The sequence below is a fragment of the Aquarana catesbeiana genome, linkage group LG04 (assembly GCF_042186555.1).
Source record: "Aquarana catesbeiana isolate 2022-GZ linkage group LG04, ASM4218655v1, whole genome shotgun sequence".
In the NCBI taxonomy this organism is placed as follows: Eukaryota; Metazoa; Chordata; class Amphibia; order Anura; family Ranidae; genus Aquarana; species Aquarana catesbeiana.
This window is the reverse complement of record NC_133327.1, coordinates 274,750,017-274,769,333: the sequence shown is the minus strand read 5'-3', so window position 1 is coordinate 274,769,333 and position 19,317 is coordinate 274,750,017. Positions and strand designations below refer to the sequence as shown.

The 19,317-nt window shown below is 44.5% G+C and overlaps 1 protein-coding gene across 5 annotated transcripts in view; it reads left to right on the top strand.

Moving 5' to 3' along the window:
- Nucleotides 1-19,317, top strand: part of LOC141139954 (major facilitator superfamily domain-containing protein 8-like) — a 91,939-nt gene that overhangs the window by 16,048 nt on the left and 56,574 nt on the right. For 3 of the 5 annotated variants that reach the window (XM_073626599.1, XM_073626602.1, XM_073626604.1), the window contains exon 2: nucleotides 12,396-12,470. The exons of the other annotated variants lie outside the window; for them this stretch is intronic. In XM_073626599.1, coding sequence (XP_073482700.1) covers nucleotides 12,396-12,470 — 75 coding nt within the window. The remainder of the gene's footprint in view (nucleotides 1-12,395; nucleotides 12,471-19,317) is intronic. 5 annotated transcript variants of the gene reach the window in all.

Here is a 19,317-nt window from a genome sequence, read left to right as displayed (position 1 = left end):
AGAGGATTAGGGTCAGGACACCCTTAGGTAGATGCAACGTTAATTGGCAGACTCCAAGACTTCTATAGGTAGACCTCTATACAGGTAAAGGCCTCCAGCCAAACACCACTTCTGTATAGGTAGGACCGCTGTCTCCTAGGGCAACAATCTTGTAGCTGTTACTAATGGTAAAGGTATTCAACTATCTGCAACACGAACAGTTCTCTTTACTCCACACTCACTCACTGTGGGTTTTCACTCAACGAGCTCCCAGTCTCTCTCACTAGACTTCAGATCCACTAGCCACTGGATCCCCTGAGCTCTCACTGTAGCACTCGGTATCCTCCTCGAGCGTCTCTTCACTGCTGGGTCCCTGGCTTGGTACTCACAGATACTCAAGCTGCTGATATGTTAGGTCTCTGGCTTGGCACTCCACATGCTTCACCTCTGTTGTCCCACTGTGTCCCTGACTTGGCACTTGCTGAAGCTTTCCCACTTCTTCACTGTCCCCGGTTGGCGAGAAATCTGCTCTGGTACTGGCCTCAGCTCACTCACTGTGGTCTCCCCAAATAAATAGATTCTCTCAGCAGGCCAAGGGACCCAAGAAAATCTCTGTCCATTGGCTGAGACACCCCGTTCATTCCTAATTTGTCCTTGCAGTGCCCTTGTCTTATCTAATGTCACCAGATACCCAGCCATCTAGTGAAAGAGGAGAGAAGTGCAGCAATTCCAGAATTGGGTCGAAATCTTTTGACTTCCTAACAATTGGCCAAGGCAACTATCACTTGGCAAATACATTTAATAGCAACCCTGCTTAAACATCAGGGTGCTGCATTTAATTTTAGACCTTAATGGGTTACTCCACTTTTGTGGGGATAAAAAATAGCAAATAAAAAAAAACTATATATAGCATATACAATTATGACACAAGTCCTATTGTAATTGAATCTTATTAAAAATTACCTTTCCTTTTCAATCTACAGCTCTGTAATTTTCTGTAACATGCAATGCAATATGGCTACCTGGAGGTGTTTTATACACAGAATGTGTACAGAACGCCCCCCCAAATATGTAATTTCCTGCTTATGTGATTGGCTCACTGATTTTCCCAGAAGTCTATACTAAGATACAAGTCAGATTTCAGGCATTCCCTGCAACAAAAATGTCATTTTTGGTGTGATACTCCCGATAGGAAAACATGGCTAAAGGCATACTGACCCTGCAGTTTTGCTCATTAGAGGCCTGCAGGTGCAGTAGCTGGTCGATAATTATGAAACCACTCCCATTAGACTCACTGAGCACATGGACATGGACCAAAAATCTCTGCAATGTACATAGATCACCCATGTTTGTTTTTTTTTTCTCAACAAAAGTGCAGTTACTCTTTAAGATTACTTAACGATTGCATGTCTCCACTGCAATAATAAACTGGCCTGGCATGAACTCTTGACCCAACTCTCTAGACCATGATTTAGTTAAGGTAGGGAGAATGCCAGGGGTTTGAAGTAGAGCTGCATAATTAATCGTTAAAAAATCGTGATCTCGATTCAACCCCCCTGACGATCTCTATTGCAGAGTTTGCCGATTCTTTCATATAACAAGTGGAGAGACTTATCTGCTCACTCAGCTGTCAAAAGAAAATATCCAGGCAGTCTGCCAAGTTTTTAACATGAAACATTGTAACTTACTCTTCCTTCTTAGATCAAAGGGATAAACTTGTGTGTAAAAAAATCCAGGCAGTCTACCAAATTTTTAACAACTTGTAAATGCAGGAAGTTTAACCACTTAGGCCCCTTTCACATGAACGGACCGTTCAGCTCCGCCTGTCAGTTTTGTTGGCGGACCTGAACGGGCGCTCCGTGTAACATCCGCTGACATCTGACCCGGTCCGATCCACCAAAATCAGACGGATGGCCCTACGTTCGCATCCGTCCCTATCGGATTGGGTGTCCGATCTCTCCATAGCGACCAGGGGCGCTTGACAAGCCCCTCCCCGCTCAGTGAGCAGAGAGGGACCTGTCATCCGCCAGCTCAGTGGAGATCAACGGAGAGATCTCCCGCTGAGCCGGCGGACTCCGTGGCAGTGGATCCGCCTCGTGTGAGTGAGGGCTTAAAGTCTAAATCTTTTTCTGACACTTGTTTCTTAAGTCAAAATCAATATTTTTTGCTAGAAAATTACTTGGAACCCTCAAACATTATATATATTTTAGCAGAGACCCTAGAGAATAAAATGTTAATTGCTGCAATATTTTATGTCACACTGCATTTGCCCAGCGGTCTTTCAAATGCAATTTTTTGGGAAAAAATACACTTCAATGAATAAAAAAAAAAAAAAAAACGAAACAGTAAAGTTAGCCCAATTTTTTGGTTTTAATGTGACTGATGATGTTATGCCTGCGAGAATCGTGAGAGAATTGTGATCTACTAAGCAAAAAAATCGTGATTCTCATTTTAGCCAGAATTGTGCAGCTCTACTAAGAGAGTTGAAGTTTCTTGAGCTAATTCCGCATAGACGTATCTTGTGTGGCTTGAAAGATGAAAGAAACTGAAGTAGAGGAAACAAAGGAGTTCAACATAGGCCAATCCAATCTGTTCTACATTCTGAATGTAGCCACATGTAAACCATCGGATGAGAGCAGACTGTGGTCGGTAGAGAGTGAAAATGGGTCGCCCTGGCGGAACCATTTGCTTAACAAGGCCACTGTCAATGAGGAGAGTGTGGTGAAAGAATGATGGGAGTTTTAATAGCTCCAGGGCAACGCCCATAGATCCATCAGAGACATATCTTGGTCTACCATTGTGGAAGCCTCCGGGCACAGATGTGGGCACCAGTTCAAAATTCACAAGACCAAAGCGGAGGCATGTTAGAGCTCAAAATCGGGAAGGCACAACCCCCATCCTCCATGTAATTTCAGATTACAGAGTCATTTGCAATTCAATCTGAAAAAGCAATGGCACCAGATAAAGTGTGAAAAAACCCAATTGTGACAGAGATGGGGACAGTCTGGAAAATGTATAGCAGTTTGGGGAGGATATCCATTCTTAAGATATTAAGTCTCCAAAAGCATAATATATTCATGTCTTGCCAGGTTTCCAAAGACCTGCGAATTTTAGTCAGGAGAGGGCTGTAGTTGAGGGCATAAAGATCTGGAAGGCACAAGGAAATAGCTGTGTCCAGGTAGGTAGGGAACCTGTGCTTCCATTGAAATGGGAAATTTGGCTTGAAGAGTAGAAAGTAACTACCCAAAAGGGGAGACATTTTCCATCGACACACAAAGTTTGAGAGCAGGCTATAAAATTTTCTGACAACAAAATCCGATCGCGTCAATTCCGTGTGTGGCCTGTTCCAACGCACAAAGTGCCACGCATGCTCAGAAGAAATTCCGACACGGAACAGCTCGGTCTGGTAAACTTAGCGTTCGCAATGGATACAGCACTTTCGTCACATTGCAATGTAAAAAATGGTTTAATACAGCGCACTCTCTTCTTCTTTATAATGTGAGAAGAATGAAGTAGTTTTGCTGCTCATATTCACACACACTTCTCACAAACTTCTTTCTTTATTATTTATCGGGATTCCCTTAATATATTTTGATTTGTCACATCTGACAAAAAAATTTTTTTTTTTTTTTAAGCCATTTTTTTGGAGGATTTTATGTTTGTATTTTTTCAAAGGCTGATCTATGTTTAATTTTATTTTTAGTTTTACTCCATAATATTTTTGTGTGTGTTTTGTGTGTCAAGTTACCACAACACCATTGATATCTTTTATTATTTAATCTCAAGGAGATTGTTTGGTGTTGGTGTCCCTTGTTAATTTCACATTGTATTTTTGAAATGTACCTGAATCCTCACAAACAAACTGTACTTTTTGAAGTAAAACACACATAGGCAAATATCATTAAAAACAAAATTCCTTTATTAAGGGCTCAGAACCAAACAAAGAGGGAGGCAACGCTAGAGAAACAGCAGAAATTAGCGAAGCCTTGGACCCCCAGGGCAGACATCAATTCTTGAACATCAAAATTGGTGGCCTGAGGAGTCCATATGTAAGGGAGTGCAGTCTGGTCCAGAAGTCCCAGAGATCCGGAAAGCAGCAGATGACATCTGTGTCCCCAGGCTGTGGTACCACAAGAGGCTGCATCTTTTGCCAGACCAGACTGGATCCAGGGTCCTCACTTTCTGGTCTTCCTTCCACGCTTCCTTCCTGGCTGTGGCTCTGCTGTTGGAGATGTGGCAGGAGGAGGAGTAGGACCTGGAGGAGGAGGAGGACTAGTGGGACCTGGAGGAGAAGGAGGAGGAGGACCATGTGTGAGGTCACAAAGGTGGGTATCAGATGTTATTTGGGCCCTCAACTCCTTATTGAGAGCCTCCAACATTAATGACTCGCACATGAGTTGTTGCCCCTCCTCCATCCGCTGCATTTTACAGGCAATGATGGCAGCAAAGTCCTCCTCAATGGTGTGTGGTGCTCCCAGGGCCTCTGTAGCCTTCCAAAAGAGGCCTATGGCAGCCTCCTCTAGGGTACTCCTCTTCCTGCCACTTTCTCTTTGCAGGTGTAGGGGAGGGACCGGCATATCAGGCAGCCTGCTCGGCCCGGCCACCTCCTGGCTGAGACTTCCCTGTGTATGAAAAAGGGACATGGTTGTAATGTTTTGCATCATCAATCACAATCATAAATTAGTACTCCAAACTAACATCTAGTTAACATCATTGATTGGACAACCTGAACTATTTAGAGGAATGCTATACCTGGCTCAAGCTGGGCTCCTCCACATGTTGCTGCCTGGAAGGCCCAGGTTGGGCGTCAGAAGCCTCAGCTGGAGGGGAAGGAAACGTGGAAGGAAGACTGGAGAGTGATGACCCGGCTTCAGTCTGGCCTGCCAGAAAATGCAGCCTGTCATAGTACCACATCCTGGGGACATAGATGTCATCTGCTGCTCCGGATCTCTGCGAATCCTGGACTTTCTTGCGCTCCCTTACATATGTGCTCCTCAGGCCACCAATTAGGATCTTCAAATATGTGATGTCTGCTGTGGGGATCACCTGCTTCACAATTTCCAACAATTGATCCAGCGCTGCCTTTCTCTTTGTTTGCTTCCTATAATGTGGGTGGTTGATCTCCCACAGACGAGGCAGCTCCCTGAACATGTCAATGAATATTGCCATGAAGTCTGTATCATTCAAGATATCCATTTTCACTGCAAGACACAACACAAGACAAACCCTAATGTCATCCAAAACTCTCCTAATCTTGTTACAATATAGGCCTCAATCTAGAAGCAGTATAGGCCCAAATTTGTCTCTTACCTTAGTTATTACGATCGGCGCCTCCAATGCTCCTTCCTCCGCTCACAGATCGTACGTAATATGCACGCGTGTTACGCTTTATACACACTGCGCATGCGCGTAACTCCGCCCGCCCCTGACGTTGTTTCTAGTCTATTCCCCGCCCCTTTTCGTTCAGCGCAGTGGGTGAAGAGCACATGGCGGAGTCAGAGCAGGTGTGTGCTAATTATAGCAACGAGAAGGAGGAAAGCCCGGATCCGGAAACGTTCCGATCCAGAAGGAGAAGATTTAAGGCCACAAATATGTCCTTTGAGGAGATGTTGGAGATGGTCGACATCCTGAAGAAGGCTGACTATGACGGAAAGTATGGACCTTACCCCAACCCCAATATCAGAAAGGCCAAGATCATGGCGAAAGTGGTCAAGAGTCTGCACCGGAATTTCGGGGTACGTCGATCGAAAGATCAGCTCAGGAAGCGGTGGTCGGACCTGAAATTAAGAGAGCCTGAGCAGTACCGAAAGATCCGGAGAGTGCTGCAAAAAAGTAAGTAGTTGTGCTGTGTTCCTATTCTTTTTGTCTTTATTACGTTCGTGCTGCTCCATATGCTTTTCTTAATTGTTGTACAGTTTAAAATGGCAACTTTAATGTTCATGGGCCCATTATTCATCCATTTCGGCCTCTAAAACACCATTGTTTAGGCCATATGCATTTTCCAACATTTTTTAGGGCCTACTTGTATGAAAAATATTTGGTTGTGTAGATGGGTTTGTTACTAGAATGAAATGCTAACTAGATTCTGTGTAAGGAGAGGACACTCAGCAGCTGTTTTCACATCTGGACACTGGAGCACTAGTGTGGGACACAAGAACACCCTTTTTATTAGGGGGCCCACACAGGTGCTCCAGTGTATACTATAGGGGGGGTCTCCATCTGTGAAGCTTGTACAAGACCGGTAAAGTTTTGAAGCTTGACAAAGGACAATAAAAATGCTACATCTTGGAACTCTGCCCAAATAGACAATTGTACCCCACTTCCAAGCAATGTTTCATCTTTATATTTCAGCCATCAAATATCTGTGTGCTAATTATACCATTTTTGTTTTACATAGGGGACTCGGAGGACACCCCTCATCCGAGGAGACCAGAGACCCCCCCACCTCTGGAAGAAGGGGAAATACCCCCAACCCAAGCTGAGCAGGAGGAAGAAGATGTGGTGGAAATTAACACCACAATAGGTGAGTGTCTGCGACCACAGACTAAGGTAAGAGATGGATGCTGGCAGATTTTTGATACCTGTTTTTGTTTGGTTTCTCTCTTTTTAGGTGATCATGATGTTGTGGATCGAGATCCTTTCACATCAGAAAGTGCACAGATCCTGATCGGGGAGATCATGGGGTGTAATTTAGAATTGGAAAACCTCAAGAAAAAACTCAATGATGTTATTCTAAAAAATAATAACATCATTGATGTTTTGGGTCGAATTTAAAACCCCACAAAATCACTTTGTTTTTTGTGTGCTACAATCTTAAAAAATTTTTAGCGATGTTTCGAAAAGCCAAGTTTGGAGGATGCACACAGTGTGCCATCACGGGAGATCAATGGACGCGTTTTGGGGGTGCAAACCCTTCCTCAATAATAAAGTAGCGTTGAGGAAGGGGTTGCTCCCCCAAAACACCTCCCTTGATCCCCCGTGATGGCAGCCAGCACATGTTGACATTCGTAAATTGGTGTGCATCTTCCAAATTTGGCTTTTCAAGGGGTGAATTCACCCCATCTGAACGCAATATCAAACACAGTTCCTAAATACTCATGTCTGATGTTGCCTTCAAGTTTTACCATATGTGAACTTTGTAAGTTCAAGATTTTTGTCTTTCTTGTTGGTTTTACACAGGCCTGTTTTAAAAACCTTTTCTAAATGCACATGTGATTGTGCAGGTATAAAAAGTTTGTTAATCAAGAATGTGTGGATTATTGTCTCAACGCTACAACACTTTTGTGGTGATGTAATTGCTGTTTTCTGTGAAAATGGGGGTTATTTCCTAAGGGCAAATCCTCTTTGCACTACAAGTGCAGTTTCAGTGCTGTTTCAAGTGCACTTGTAGTGCAAAGTGTCTACGCCTTTAGTAAATAACACCCAAGAGTGCTTTGTATAAAAGGTTACACAATCACGCCATTTTCAGGACTCCCCACATTGCTATCAGGGTCAGCTAAAACAAACACAAGCAGTAAATGTCACCAAAGATTAGCTTTTTTTTTTATTTGATAAATGCTTCACAAATTGTCTGGCATATTGATGGCCCCCCTACCCGCAAAGAACTCAAGGTATCTTAACCGGACATCACGGGCACTCAGGGAGGGCAAGCCAGGACGGCCACTTTCAAGCGCCGTCAGGGTTGTATCATGTAGAATTCCGGCCTCAGGCCCAACTGAGCCAGCATAGTTGGCAGAATGTTGGCGTAAAAAGTTATGTAGAACACAGCATGCCAGGATTATATTATTAAGTTTATACTCCGCCATATGGATGGGTGTCAGAAATAGGCGGAACCGGCTGGCCATGATTCTAAATGTGTTCTCCACCACTCTTCTGGCTCTGGCCAGCCGGTAATTAAAAACCCTCTGTTCCGGGGTGAGAGTCCTCATCGGGAATGGCCGCATAAAATGGTCCCCCAGCTCAAATGCTTCATCCGCAACGAAGACGAATGGGAGTCCTTCCACATTGTCCTCTGGAGGTGGCAAGTCCAAGCTGCCATTCTGGAGACGCCTGTAGAACTCCGTCTGGGCGATGACTCCACCATCGGACATCTGGCCATTCTTCCCCACGTCCACATACAAGAAGTCATAATTAGCCGACACCACTGCCAACATCACAATACTATTGAACCCCTTATAGTTGAAATAGTATGACCCCGAGTTGGGTGGTGGGACGATGTGGATGTGTTTCCCATCAATTGCCCCTCCTCAGTTAGGAAAGTCCCACCGCTGGGCAAAGTGGGAGGCCACAGTCTGCCATTCTTGTGGCGTGGAAGGAAACTGTTGAGGAAAACAAAAAAAAATTTTCTATTTTTGCACATAAACATGGCAAGCAGATTAGACACAAACATTCTTGGCCAACCTCCAGATAGCATTTATTAAGGGGGAATTTAACAACACCAAAGTATAAGGTACACCTATCATATTCCCCCTCCCCCCCTCTCATGGGCCATTTCAATCATTATTGGGGGGGGAATCTTGGACAGGTAACCCTCTCCACTTCATTGAGAGATGAATGCCTAAATACAGGGTATTACTTGGAACAGCCCCTCCTTAGTTACACTATTGGCAGCCCCCTGGACAGGTAAGAAGTGTCATAATACAAAGATATAAATACACACTGTACACATTTGAGGACATTTGGACATTCTGCTATTACCTGTCAAGATAATAATAGGATACAAAAACTTTAAACAGTACCATTTGAAAGTATGTAGGCAGGCCCTTGCGCTACATGCTTTGGGGAATTCATCCATACATCTGACCACAAAAGAGGTGGGTATAGTGTGTATGGGTTTGGCAAAGTCAGCAGATAGATGATTGAGGATAGATAGAGAATTGGGATCAGCTGACTTAGCAGTTGGGGGGAGTGAGGGTTACTAAAAATGATTTGGGGACACCACAAAAAAAATGCCTCTGGCACTCTGCCTGAATTTAAAGCACAAATCACATTTAAAAACATTTTAGGGGGTGTTTGGGGTAAAGCACTACTATGGAGCTGACAAAATACATTAAGTGACTACATGAGGTGAATATAGGGCCAGGAGAGCATGCTGGGGAGGTAAGTGAAGGCAAATATGTATGAAGGACAAAAAAAAAATAATTACAGAAAAATCCAGCATGCATGAGGACAAAGGGGACATTCACAGCATATTACAATCATGGTAATTAGGGAATGAGGAAAGAAATACAATATATTATCAAACATTCAATACAATAAAATGTGATATTAAAGGATAAAAATCTTACCTTCATATACTCCTTCTGCAGGACCTGGATGATGGCAGAACAGGTCTCTGGGATAATGATCCCCAGAGCCTGGGGGGAGATGCCTGTCAAGAACTTCAAGTCCTGCAGGCTTCTCCCTGTCGCCAAGTACCGCAGGGTAGCGACGAGCCTCTGCTCCGGAGTGATGGCTTGCCTCATGCAGGTATCCTGCCTGCTGATATAGGGGGTCAGCGAAGCCAACAAACGGCGAAATACGGGGTCCATCATCCTGAGAAAGTTCCTGAAATCATCAGGATTATTCTCACGGATCTCACGGAGCAAAGGCATATGAAAGAACTGGTCATGCTGAAGCAACCAATTCTTGGTCCATGAACTCCTCCCCACCCTGTTCATGGACTGGACTTGTGTCAAGGTCAGGACCCCAACACCAAGCCCCCGCACAGCACGAACTCTACAAGGAGTACGTATACGCAACATGGCTAGAAAACGGTCGGCTGCTCAGAACGAAGTAACAGAACGCACTGAAGAACAGCAAGGCCTGTGAAGAGCGACCTGAAAAACAGTAACGAACAAACAAGAACACAATGACTATAAGTCACGCGGAACTTGCTTGCACGCACTGAAGAGCAGATACAAACCCACAAGCACAAACTGAACCGCAGAAAACGATCTGAAAGCCACGAGTCTGAAAAAGCGTGAATCGTCTCTCACCAAACTTTTACTAACACGAGATTAGCAAAAGGAGCCCAAAGGGTGCCGCGCTTGGTTCTGAACTGGCCTTTTCTAGTCTCGTCGTACGTGGTTGACGTCACCGCGTTGTTGGCGATCGGAAATTCCGACAACTTTGTGCAACCGTGTGTACGCAAAACAAGTTTGAGCCAACATCCGTCGAAAAAAATCCTAGGATTTTGTTGTCGGAATGTCCGAACAAAGTCCGACCGTGTGTACGGGGCATAAGAGAAGTCCTTAATAGGTTGGGAGATAGCCAGCACACAAAGCCAGTCATTAAAGAGATCGTCATTTTACCGCCAAGTACGGTGACCAGGTGCTACAGGGGAGCCTCCCCAGGGACAAATGGATAGGAGAATGGTCCGACCACAGCCTAAGGCCTATGGAGGAAACTCCAACTCCAGCAAAGACTGCGAGACGAAGCTATAGTCAATACTTCCATAAGATAAAATACACCTTTCAGATCACTTACCTTTATGCCTTATTTAAAGAATGTAGTAGTGTACCAGAAATCTGCCCCTGTACCGGGTTGTCATGCAAGAACACACAGCTAAAATAAGTCTGAAAAACTAGTCACTACTATGTCAGCTGATGCTGAAGGTATTTGCAGTAATAGCTTAGAGTGATTTTCTCTATTGATACATGTTGAGGAGGCCTGTGAAAAAACAATCAAGGCACACTCTGGAGGTCCAGAGCCTGCAGAACTAGTGAACTGCTGCCTTCACTGTTTGAACATGTTCTTTACTTAAATAGGTTTACCATTGTGTTATTTGTAGTAGGAAATTGCTGACCTCTCATTTTGAAAATACTAGTTGCCTGGCGGTTAAATTGATCCCAGGGCTGCAGTCATTTACCCTTACAAGGAATTTCACTAACTGCACACAAGGTCAAGGTCAGTGATTGAAGCTGACTATGCACTGATCAAAATTCAGTTGGCCCAGCAGGGGCATTCCATTGATTGCCTGCTGCAGTCAATCAGCTGCATCAGTGGTGCCTACTGTGGTAAATAAAACCAAAAAACTGTGTGGCCAGCTTAAGAAATTGAGGCTAGACACAGCTAGGTTTGGTACCATTTTTATTTAATGAGATGAAATATGCATATGGTGATTATCTGAAATAGGAAGGCTATTTTAGATGTATGGAAATACCGTTGCCGAAAAAGCATTTACAGTGGAACCTTGGTTAATGAGTAACGTCGTTAACTAGCGTTTTGAAAGATGAGCAATTTTTTTTTTTTTAATTCTGACTCGGTTTGCGAGTGTTGTCTCGCAAAAGAAGCAGAATTCAAGCTAATAGGGTGTGCAGAGGTGCGGGGGCGCCAGTGACACTCGGAACAGTTCGGAGCCGTTCGGAAATATTCGGAAACACTCGGAAATACTCCCTTTCTGAGCCTTTCCAAGGCTTTCCGAGTTCAGCCGAGCTGTTCCCGAGTATTTCGGAGGCTCTCTGGTGCCCCCCCACCTCTGGCCACATGCAGTATTGCATGCAATAGAAGACAATGCGGAATGAATTATCTTCGTTTCCATTGACTTCTGTGGGGAAACTTGCTTTGATATGCGAGTGCTTTGGATTACAAGCATTCACCTGGAACGGATTATGCTCGTAATCCAAGGTTCCACTGTAAAATTATTTGTACAGTTTTTGCTATTTTTCAATTGGGCTCATTCATTAAAACTGAAGAAATAAAATAAGTGCAATATTGCTAATATTATTCAGAAATGTTCCACTTTTTCATTTTATCTAAAATTAAATAATTCTAGTTGGTTGCTATGGACAGCATTTCCACATATTTTCTCATTTTGCTTTCTTTTGTTTTAAAGTTGGACTCCAGGCAAACAGCAAATTAAATACATACTTTAAATCAGGGGTCTCAAACTGGCGGCCCTCCAGCTGTTGCAAAACTACAATTCCCATGAGGCATTGCAAGGCTGACAGTTAAAAGTATGACTCCCACAGGCAGAGGCATGATGGGACTTGTAGTTTTGCAACAGCTGGAGGGCCGCCAGTTTGAGACCCCTGCTTTAAATAGAAATAGTCTGACATCAGAAACCGCTTGGTGACATAATTTTTCTTCTTTGCAAAAAAGCAATGCAGAGATGTTACTTTATAGTTCCCAGCCAATGATTAGCTGGTGATGCAGCAGCAGCAGACTGATAAGCTCTGCTCTCTCCTTCTGTAGCATGTCCCTTGTCATGCTCCGATCCTCCTTCTTCTAGTTTACTGTCCAATGAATTTGAGACCATGACAAATCCAAGGACTTACACCAGTTGCATTTTAAAATACACTGTTATTATACTTGAATTGGTCATTTTAAAGTGGAGTTCAGCAGTAATTAATGAGACCCAATGTTTCTCATGCTTTTGATGACTATGATAAGACAAATATTTGATATTACTATTTTTTTTATTCTTCTGCAAACAGGTGTGCTCCAGAAAAAGCAAAAACTTACAAACATTGTTATTGGATTCATCTTTTTGCTCAGTGGCATCGAATATGGTCAGTAATGACACAGTAATACATATTGCCTAACTGTAGTTCTTATAACTGCTTTCAAGTAAATAAATGAAATTACTAAAATGATTATGTGTATTTACAGTATATGTTTTCATTCCACCTAGGGCACATACTTTTTCTTGTTCATTAAGGGACATAGGCTTCAGAGACTATTGTACATGTGTCAAACACAAGGCTAGAGGGCTTTTTTTCCGCCAAAACTCCGTTCCGCAAACCACTGGCTCTCACCCTCCACTCCCCACTCACCACTGTCCTTGTAAACAAAAAAGCCTTCTGTGTTTATAAAGACAGCTTTCCTCTCTGTGGCCTCACAGATTCCTGCCTGCCCTGTACTCATGGCAGAGACAAGGAAGATGGAGATGCAGGCGCGGTGTGAGATGGGACATCACGTGGTAAGCTTCATCTGTGCTTGGGTGCACAGATGCCAACCAATGATCTTCATGCAAGAGGAAGAGAGAGGTGAAGCCACCTACAGTGCCAGAAGGTACTAAAGCCGGGCTGGGTAGGTGAGATGCGAGGAAGTGTTTTTGGGGGGGATGAGGGCTGTGGAGGGAGATGTGTGCAGAGGTGGGGAATGGGGGAGAGTGGCGAAGAGGTCAGAGATGAAGAGGGTTGAAAGTGAGATGTGGACAGCCTGTGAAAGAGAGTTGAACCCTGCACTCTGTGCATAATACACCCCTAAACCCTGCACTCTGTATGTAGTGCACTTATAAACCCTGCAGTCTGTGCAAAGGGCACCCCTGAACTCTGCACCTAACGCATTTCTGGTATTTATTGCCCATTTAATATCCTCCCACTGCTGCTGTGCAATATGGCCAAACCAACTGTTCAATGCGGTTTGGTGGAGAGTGTGGTTGAGCTCCTATTCTCTGAGGAATAAAAAAGCCCTGGATAAATTACTATATACTCTTACAGATACAACCAGCCCTTTGGGGCCAATCATAATGCTGATGCGGTCTACGATGAAATTCAGTTTGACACCCCTGGACTATTGGGTTTTACTGCCACCTACAGAAGAATTGTGACACTGGCAATCAAAAAGAACATTCCAGTGTAACCCCTCCCACGCCCAGTTTTTTGCTAATGTCATAGGCCTAATGCACACAAAGCTTTTGCCCAGTTCTGCTTAATGCCTTCACTCCTTGCAGCAGCATTTTGGCAGAAAAACGCTTGACATACCTAAACATGTCTAGACACATTAAGGTGTTACTTCATTTTTTTGGTCAGAATAATATTGGTGTATAATAGTCATTGAAATGAATTAATGCTGAAGCACTTAATGCGTCTAGCATTAACGCATATTTAGACGCATTTACACTTGACAAGCATTTTTACTGCCAAAACGCTGCTGCTCCTGGATATGCGGGGGGGGGGGGGTTTTCTACCTCTCCACTGCAAAAATCCAGACGCCCCTAAAAGCAGCGTTTTTAACGCTCATTTTACCATTTTGCTAGCTGTTTCTCCTGCATTGCAAATTATACTTTTTTCCTTCACCTAAGAATCTTCTACACACGATTTGAGTTGGTCTCTGTATGCAGCTGTTCAGGTTAGTATTTCCTGTGTATTAACTTTGGAGGCCATGTTTGGAATCCGATCGACTGTATAATTGCGGGGCTAACCTGACACTGGGTTCCGCATTGTGGCACTAACCGAACTATGTTAGCAGTGGAGCGGTTTGTGGGTCTTGAGGCATGGCACAGCCTTTGGTGTGACCCAGTCTCTAAAGACTAATTTTCCTGGGTATGCCATGTGTACCGAGGAATTGGCTCAAGAATAGGACCATTAAGCTGCATCATTATCCCTATTTTTTCAGGTTATTGCTTGGGGAATGAGCTCTGATGCAATCCCTTAGGGGGAGTGTTGTTGTTCCAGCCATTTAGTATGAAGTAACACATGCTCACTACTGCTCCTTATAGTGAGTGCCATGTGGATTATGCTTGGTATGTCATTGCTGGTCACCTCCAGCCCTTTAAACCTCTCCTGCTTTCAGCAGCTGTTTTTTGAATATTGAAGGCCTAGCTTTGTACTCTGAGCTACTTTGTCCCTGCCTTGGAGTACAACCTGTTGAATCCCAGAATCTTCCTTAGCTCTGTCTGGAATGGCCCACCTCTCAGTTCTATACTAGGGGGATTTCATTGCAGTTATGCAGGATTTTATGGGCCAAACTGCAATCTGTACTGACTGTGATGGCAATGGTCACCACTGGGGACACAGTTAGTCTTTGTGGATGCTTGAAAAGACAGTATCTCAGAGGCATCGCTACAGGAGGTGGTTTCCAAGGGCTACAAACTATACTTCTGATCCCCGTCCCTTCCACAGTTCAAGTCTTCCAACCTGCTTGTGTCAAAGGATAAGCAGATTTCTATGCAGACTATTCCTTCAGGTCTTGTGGATCAAGGAGTTATCGACCATGTTCCCAAGAAATGTTCAGTGTATCAGGGGTTTTTCTCCAACCTTTTCATGGTCCCCAAACCAGAAGGGGGCATCCACCCGATACTGGATCTCAAGGCCCTAATTTTCCAAAGTTCACCAGTCATAAACTTCTCTCCATCAGGTCATGCTGATCTCTGTAGACCTCACAAATGCATACTTGCATGTCCCCATTTTTTACCAGTGCTTCCTATGCTTTGCTGTAAGTCCCCAGTACTTCCAATTCCTGGCTCTGCCATTTAGCCTGTTTTCTTCCCTCTGAGTTTTTAACAAGATTTTGGCCCTGTGCTTCCTTTGTTATCTTCCCAATGCATTCCCATTAAGGGATATCTGAATAACTTCCTGTTGAAGGAACAGTCTGACCAACAATGTGGCATGGACAATTCAGACCTTAAAAATGTTTGGTTGAATTCTGAACCTTCAGAAGTCCGTGTTAGAGCCAACTCATTGCTTGGAGTGTCTGGGTCTTATCCTAGACACAGCTCAAGCCAGAGTTTTTTTGTTTCCAAAGAGAAACTTCATGAGCCTTGGGACTGATGGGAGCTTCATTCAAGGCATTCCCATTCATCCAGTTCCACTTTAGAACACTACAACTCAACTTCCTGTCATTGGAGGACACATTGGTTCAGTCCCTGGACAAACTGACTCACCTGATACTAAGGACTAGGTTGCCTCGGACCTGCTCAGGAATCCAGTTTTTGGAGATGGGTAAATTGTTTCTTCTGATCTCTTGGAAAAGCCTCATAATGATTGCCAGCCCAACAGGCTCTGTGTAATTTTGTTGTCCCTACAGTGCTGGTCACCCCAACTGCAGGATCATCTGATCGGGATCCAGTTGGACAATGCTACAACATCAACCATCAGGGAGGAACTAGAAGTCTTTCTACAGCAAGTAGAAAGGATTCTTTCTTGGCCAAAACCACAGTCCAGCCTTTACCAACTGCCGTTTTTGACTTCCTCAGCTGTCAGCATCTCGATCCAGAGGAATGGTTCCTACACCTGTGTCATGGGTAGGAATGCTGGATGTGGACCTCTTGGCCTCTAGATTCAACAACAAACTGGATAGATTTGACTACATGTACAGAGCTTATATTGCAGAAACAGTGGATGCCCTGGTGGCTCCATGGGATAAGTACAGCCTGATTTATGCCTTACTTCTCCTGAAACTTCTCCTGCTTCTGCTGTGCGGGATTAAAACCAGTAATACTTATAGCTTTGTATTGGCTCAGGCAGATTGGCAATCTGTGCTAATCAAACTCCTGGAAGATGCTCCATTTGCCAGACTGTCAGAATCTTCTGTCCCAAGGACCTGTTTACCATTCTGCTTCACAGTTGTTGACTTTAACGGCATAGCTGTTGGAGCCCAGGTTTTAGGGAAAGAGCCTCTCCAAATTGGTGATTTCCGTAAAGTGAAAAGTCAGGAAGTTCACTTCCCGCAACGTTTACCATCACATATGGAACACATACTTTACTTAGTGAAGTGCCTGTGGGATGAAACCTGACTTTTTAGAATCAGACAGCGATCAGCAATTGGCCCCGATTACCATATAGCAGGCATGTCCAAAGTCCGGCCCGCGGGCCATTTGCGGTCCGGTTTTATACGGCCCCCACATGCCTCCAGCTTTTGTCACCCTTGTGGCCCCCCTTGCTCCGCACTCTGCAATGTCTGTATTGTTCCGTAATCCCCGAGCGCCTCTCACTGACAAGCAGGGGCGTGTTCCAAAACCCTCCGTGAAGCTGACAGCACGCGGCGCCAATAGCAGACACTGAGTCATTTCCCTGCGGCAGCTGCAGAGCTCTCAGTGCCTGTGATTGGCAGCGGTGATTGGCGGCAGTGATTGGCTGCGGCGCCGTGTGCTGTCAGCGTCCCAGCGGGCTCGTGCATGATCCCTGAAGTGAGCGGCGCTCGGGGACTAATATAACTCAGGAGTGCACAGAAATTGTTCCGTAATCCCCGAGCGCCTCTCACTGACAAGCAGGGGCGTGTTCCAAAACCCTCCGGGTAGCTGACAGCACGCGGCGCCAATAGCAGACACTGAGTCATTTCCCTGCGGCAGCTGCAGAGCTCTCAGTGCCTGTGATTGGCGGCGGTGATTGGCGGTGGTGATTGGCTGCGGCGCCGTGTGCTGTCAGCGTCCCAGCGGGCTCGTGCATGATCCCTGAAGTGAGCGGCGCTCGGGGACTAATATAACTCAGGAGTGCACAGAAATTATTTTATTATTATATATCTACAACTCATCCTTGCCCTGATCTGAGCCTGGGGGCAGATTACAAGTGGGGGACAGAAAGAATATTAAAAAAAATAGCTCATCTTTGCCCTGATCTGAGCCTGGGGGCAGATTACAAGTGGGGGCCAGAAAGAATATTTAAAAAAATAGCTCATCTTTGCCCTGATCTGAGCCTGGGGGCAGATTACAAGTGGGGGCCAGAAAGAATATTAAAAAAAATAGCTCATCTTTGCCCTGATCTGAGCCTGGGGGCAGATTACAAGTGGGGGCCAGAAAGAATATAAAATATATATAAAAAAAAGCTCATCCTTGCCCTGATCAGAACTTGGGGGCCACAGAAGTAATAAAGGCCAGATTTCTCAGGAGAGAAAATAAATCATTTGTACAAAACTGAGCCCATCCTCTGGGATTTGTTTGGGGGCCAAAGAGGAGATATATATATCCAAATAACAGCTCATCTTCACCACACACAGCCACAAAGGTAGGAGAATACTTGTTGGGCAGTGTATTAGTGTATCGGACGAACACGCTTAGACCAAAACCTCTGACACTGCGCTCACAAGATCCCTTTCCCTTCTGGTCAATTTCTAAAATGGCGACTGTAAACAAGAGAAGGAAAGTTGACAGTGAGGGCCGCCGCTTCCAGGACAGGTGGAAAGTGGAATATTTCTTCACTGAAATACGGAATCACTGTGTTTGTCTGATATGCCAAGAGACTGTGGCTGTTTATAAAGAATTTAATGTCAAGAGACACTACCAGTCGCGACATAGCACATACGACAAGCTAACAGGGCACGACCGCAGTGAAAAGTTGAAGCAACTTGAAGCTGTTTTAATGTCGCAACAGCGATTTTTCACAAGAGCCCGTGAGTCAAATGAAAATGCCACAAAGGCAAGCTATGAGGTGTCAACGTTAATTGCTAAAAATTGCAAATCTTTTTCTGAGGGTGACTTTATCAAAGAATGTGTTATGAAAATGGTTGAGAATATCTGTCCCGAGAAGAAGCAAGAGTTTGCCAACATTTGCCTGGCTCGTAACACTGTGACACGGAGAGTTGAAGAGATTTCATCAGATATTAAGAGACAGTTGACATCCAAAGGAGTGGATTTTGACTTCTTTTCAGTAGCCTGTGATGAAAGCACGGATCTATCTGACACGGCTCAGTTGCTGATTTTTATGAGAGGGGTGGACGATGAAATGAACGTGACTGAAGAGCTACTTGACCTCCAAAGCCTTACGGACCAAACAAGAGGAAAAGATTTATTTGTCTCTGTTAGTTCCGCCATAGATGACATGAAACTGCCTTGGAACAAACTTACTGGGATTATTACTGATGGGGCACCTGCCATGGCTGGAGAACGAAGTGGATTAGCAACCCTAATCTGTAACAAGGTGATCGAAGAAGGAGGCAAAGCTATAAAACTCCACTGTATCATTCATCAACAAGTTCTCTGCGCCAAACATCTCAAATATGACCATGTTATGAAACCGGTGGTGAAGACTATTAATTTTATTCGCTCTAAAGCCCTGTGCCACCGCCAGTTTAAACAGTTTCTACTGGACATCCAGGCTGAATACGAAGATGTTGTATATCACAACGATGTAAGATGGCTCAGCCGGGGGTCTGCACTGCAGCGTTTCAACTCTCTCAAAAAGGAAATCGGAGAATTCTTAGAAACAAAGGGACAACCAATGCGAGAACTATCTGATCCGATTTGGCTGGCTGATTTGGGGTTTCTAGTTGACATAACAAAGCATCTGAATGTACTGAACACCAGTCTTCAGGGGAAAGATGCAGCGGTGAACCAGCTTTATTCACACCTCAAAGCCTTTGGAACAAAGCTGCAACTTTTCATAAGGCAGTTATCACAAACACAGCCCAATCTCATACATTTTTCAGCATTGCAGGAAATAATGAACAGTTTTCCACAGGACAATATCAGTGCACAAATGAGCAGGTATGCAGCAGACATCACATCTCTGGCTGGGGAGTTTAAACGGCGCTTTCAGGATTTTGCAGCTATTGAAAAGGAGATCAGCCTTTTCTCCTCTCCATTCTCTGTTGACCCCAATGATGCTCCAGATCAGCTGCAGCTCGAGCTCATTGAGCTGCATTGTGACAGCGAGTTATGCAGTCGTCACCAACAGCTCTCTCTTGTGAACTTTTACC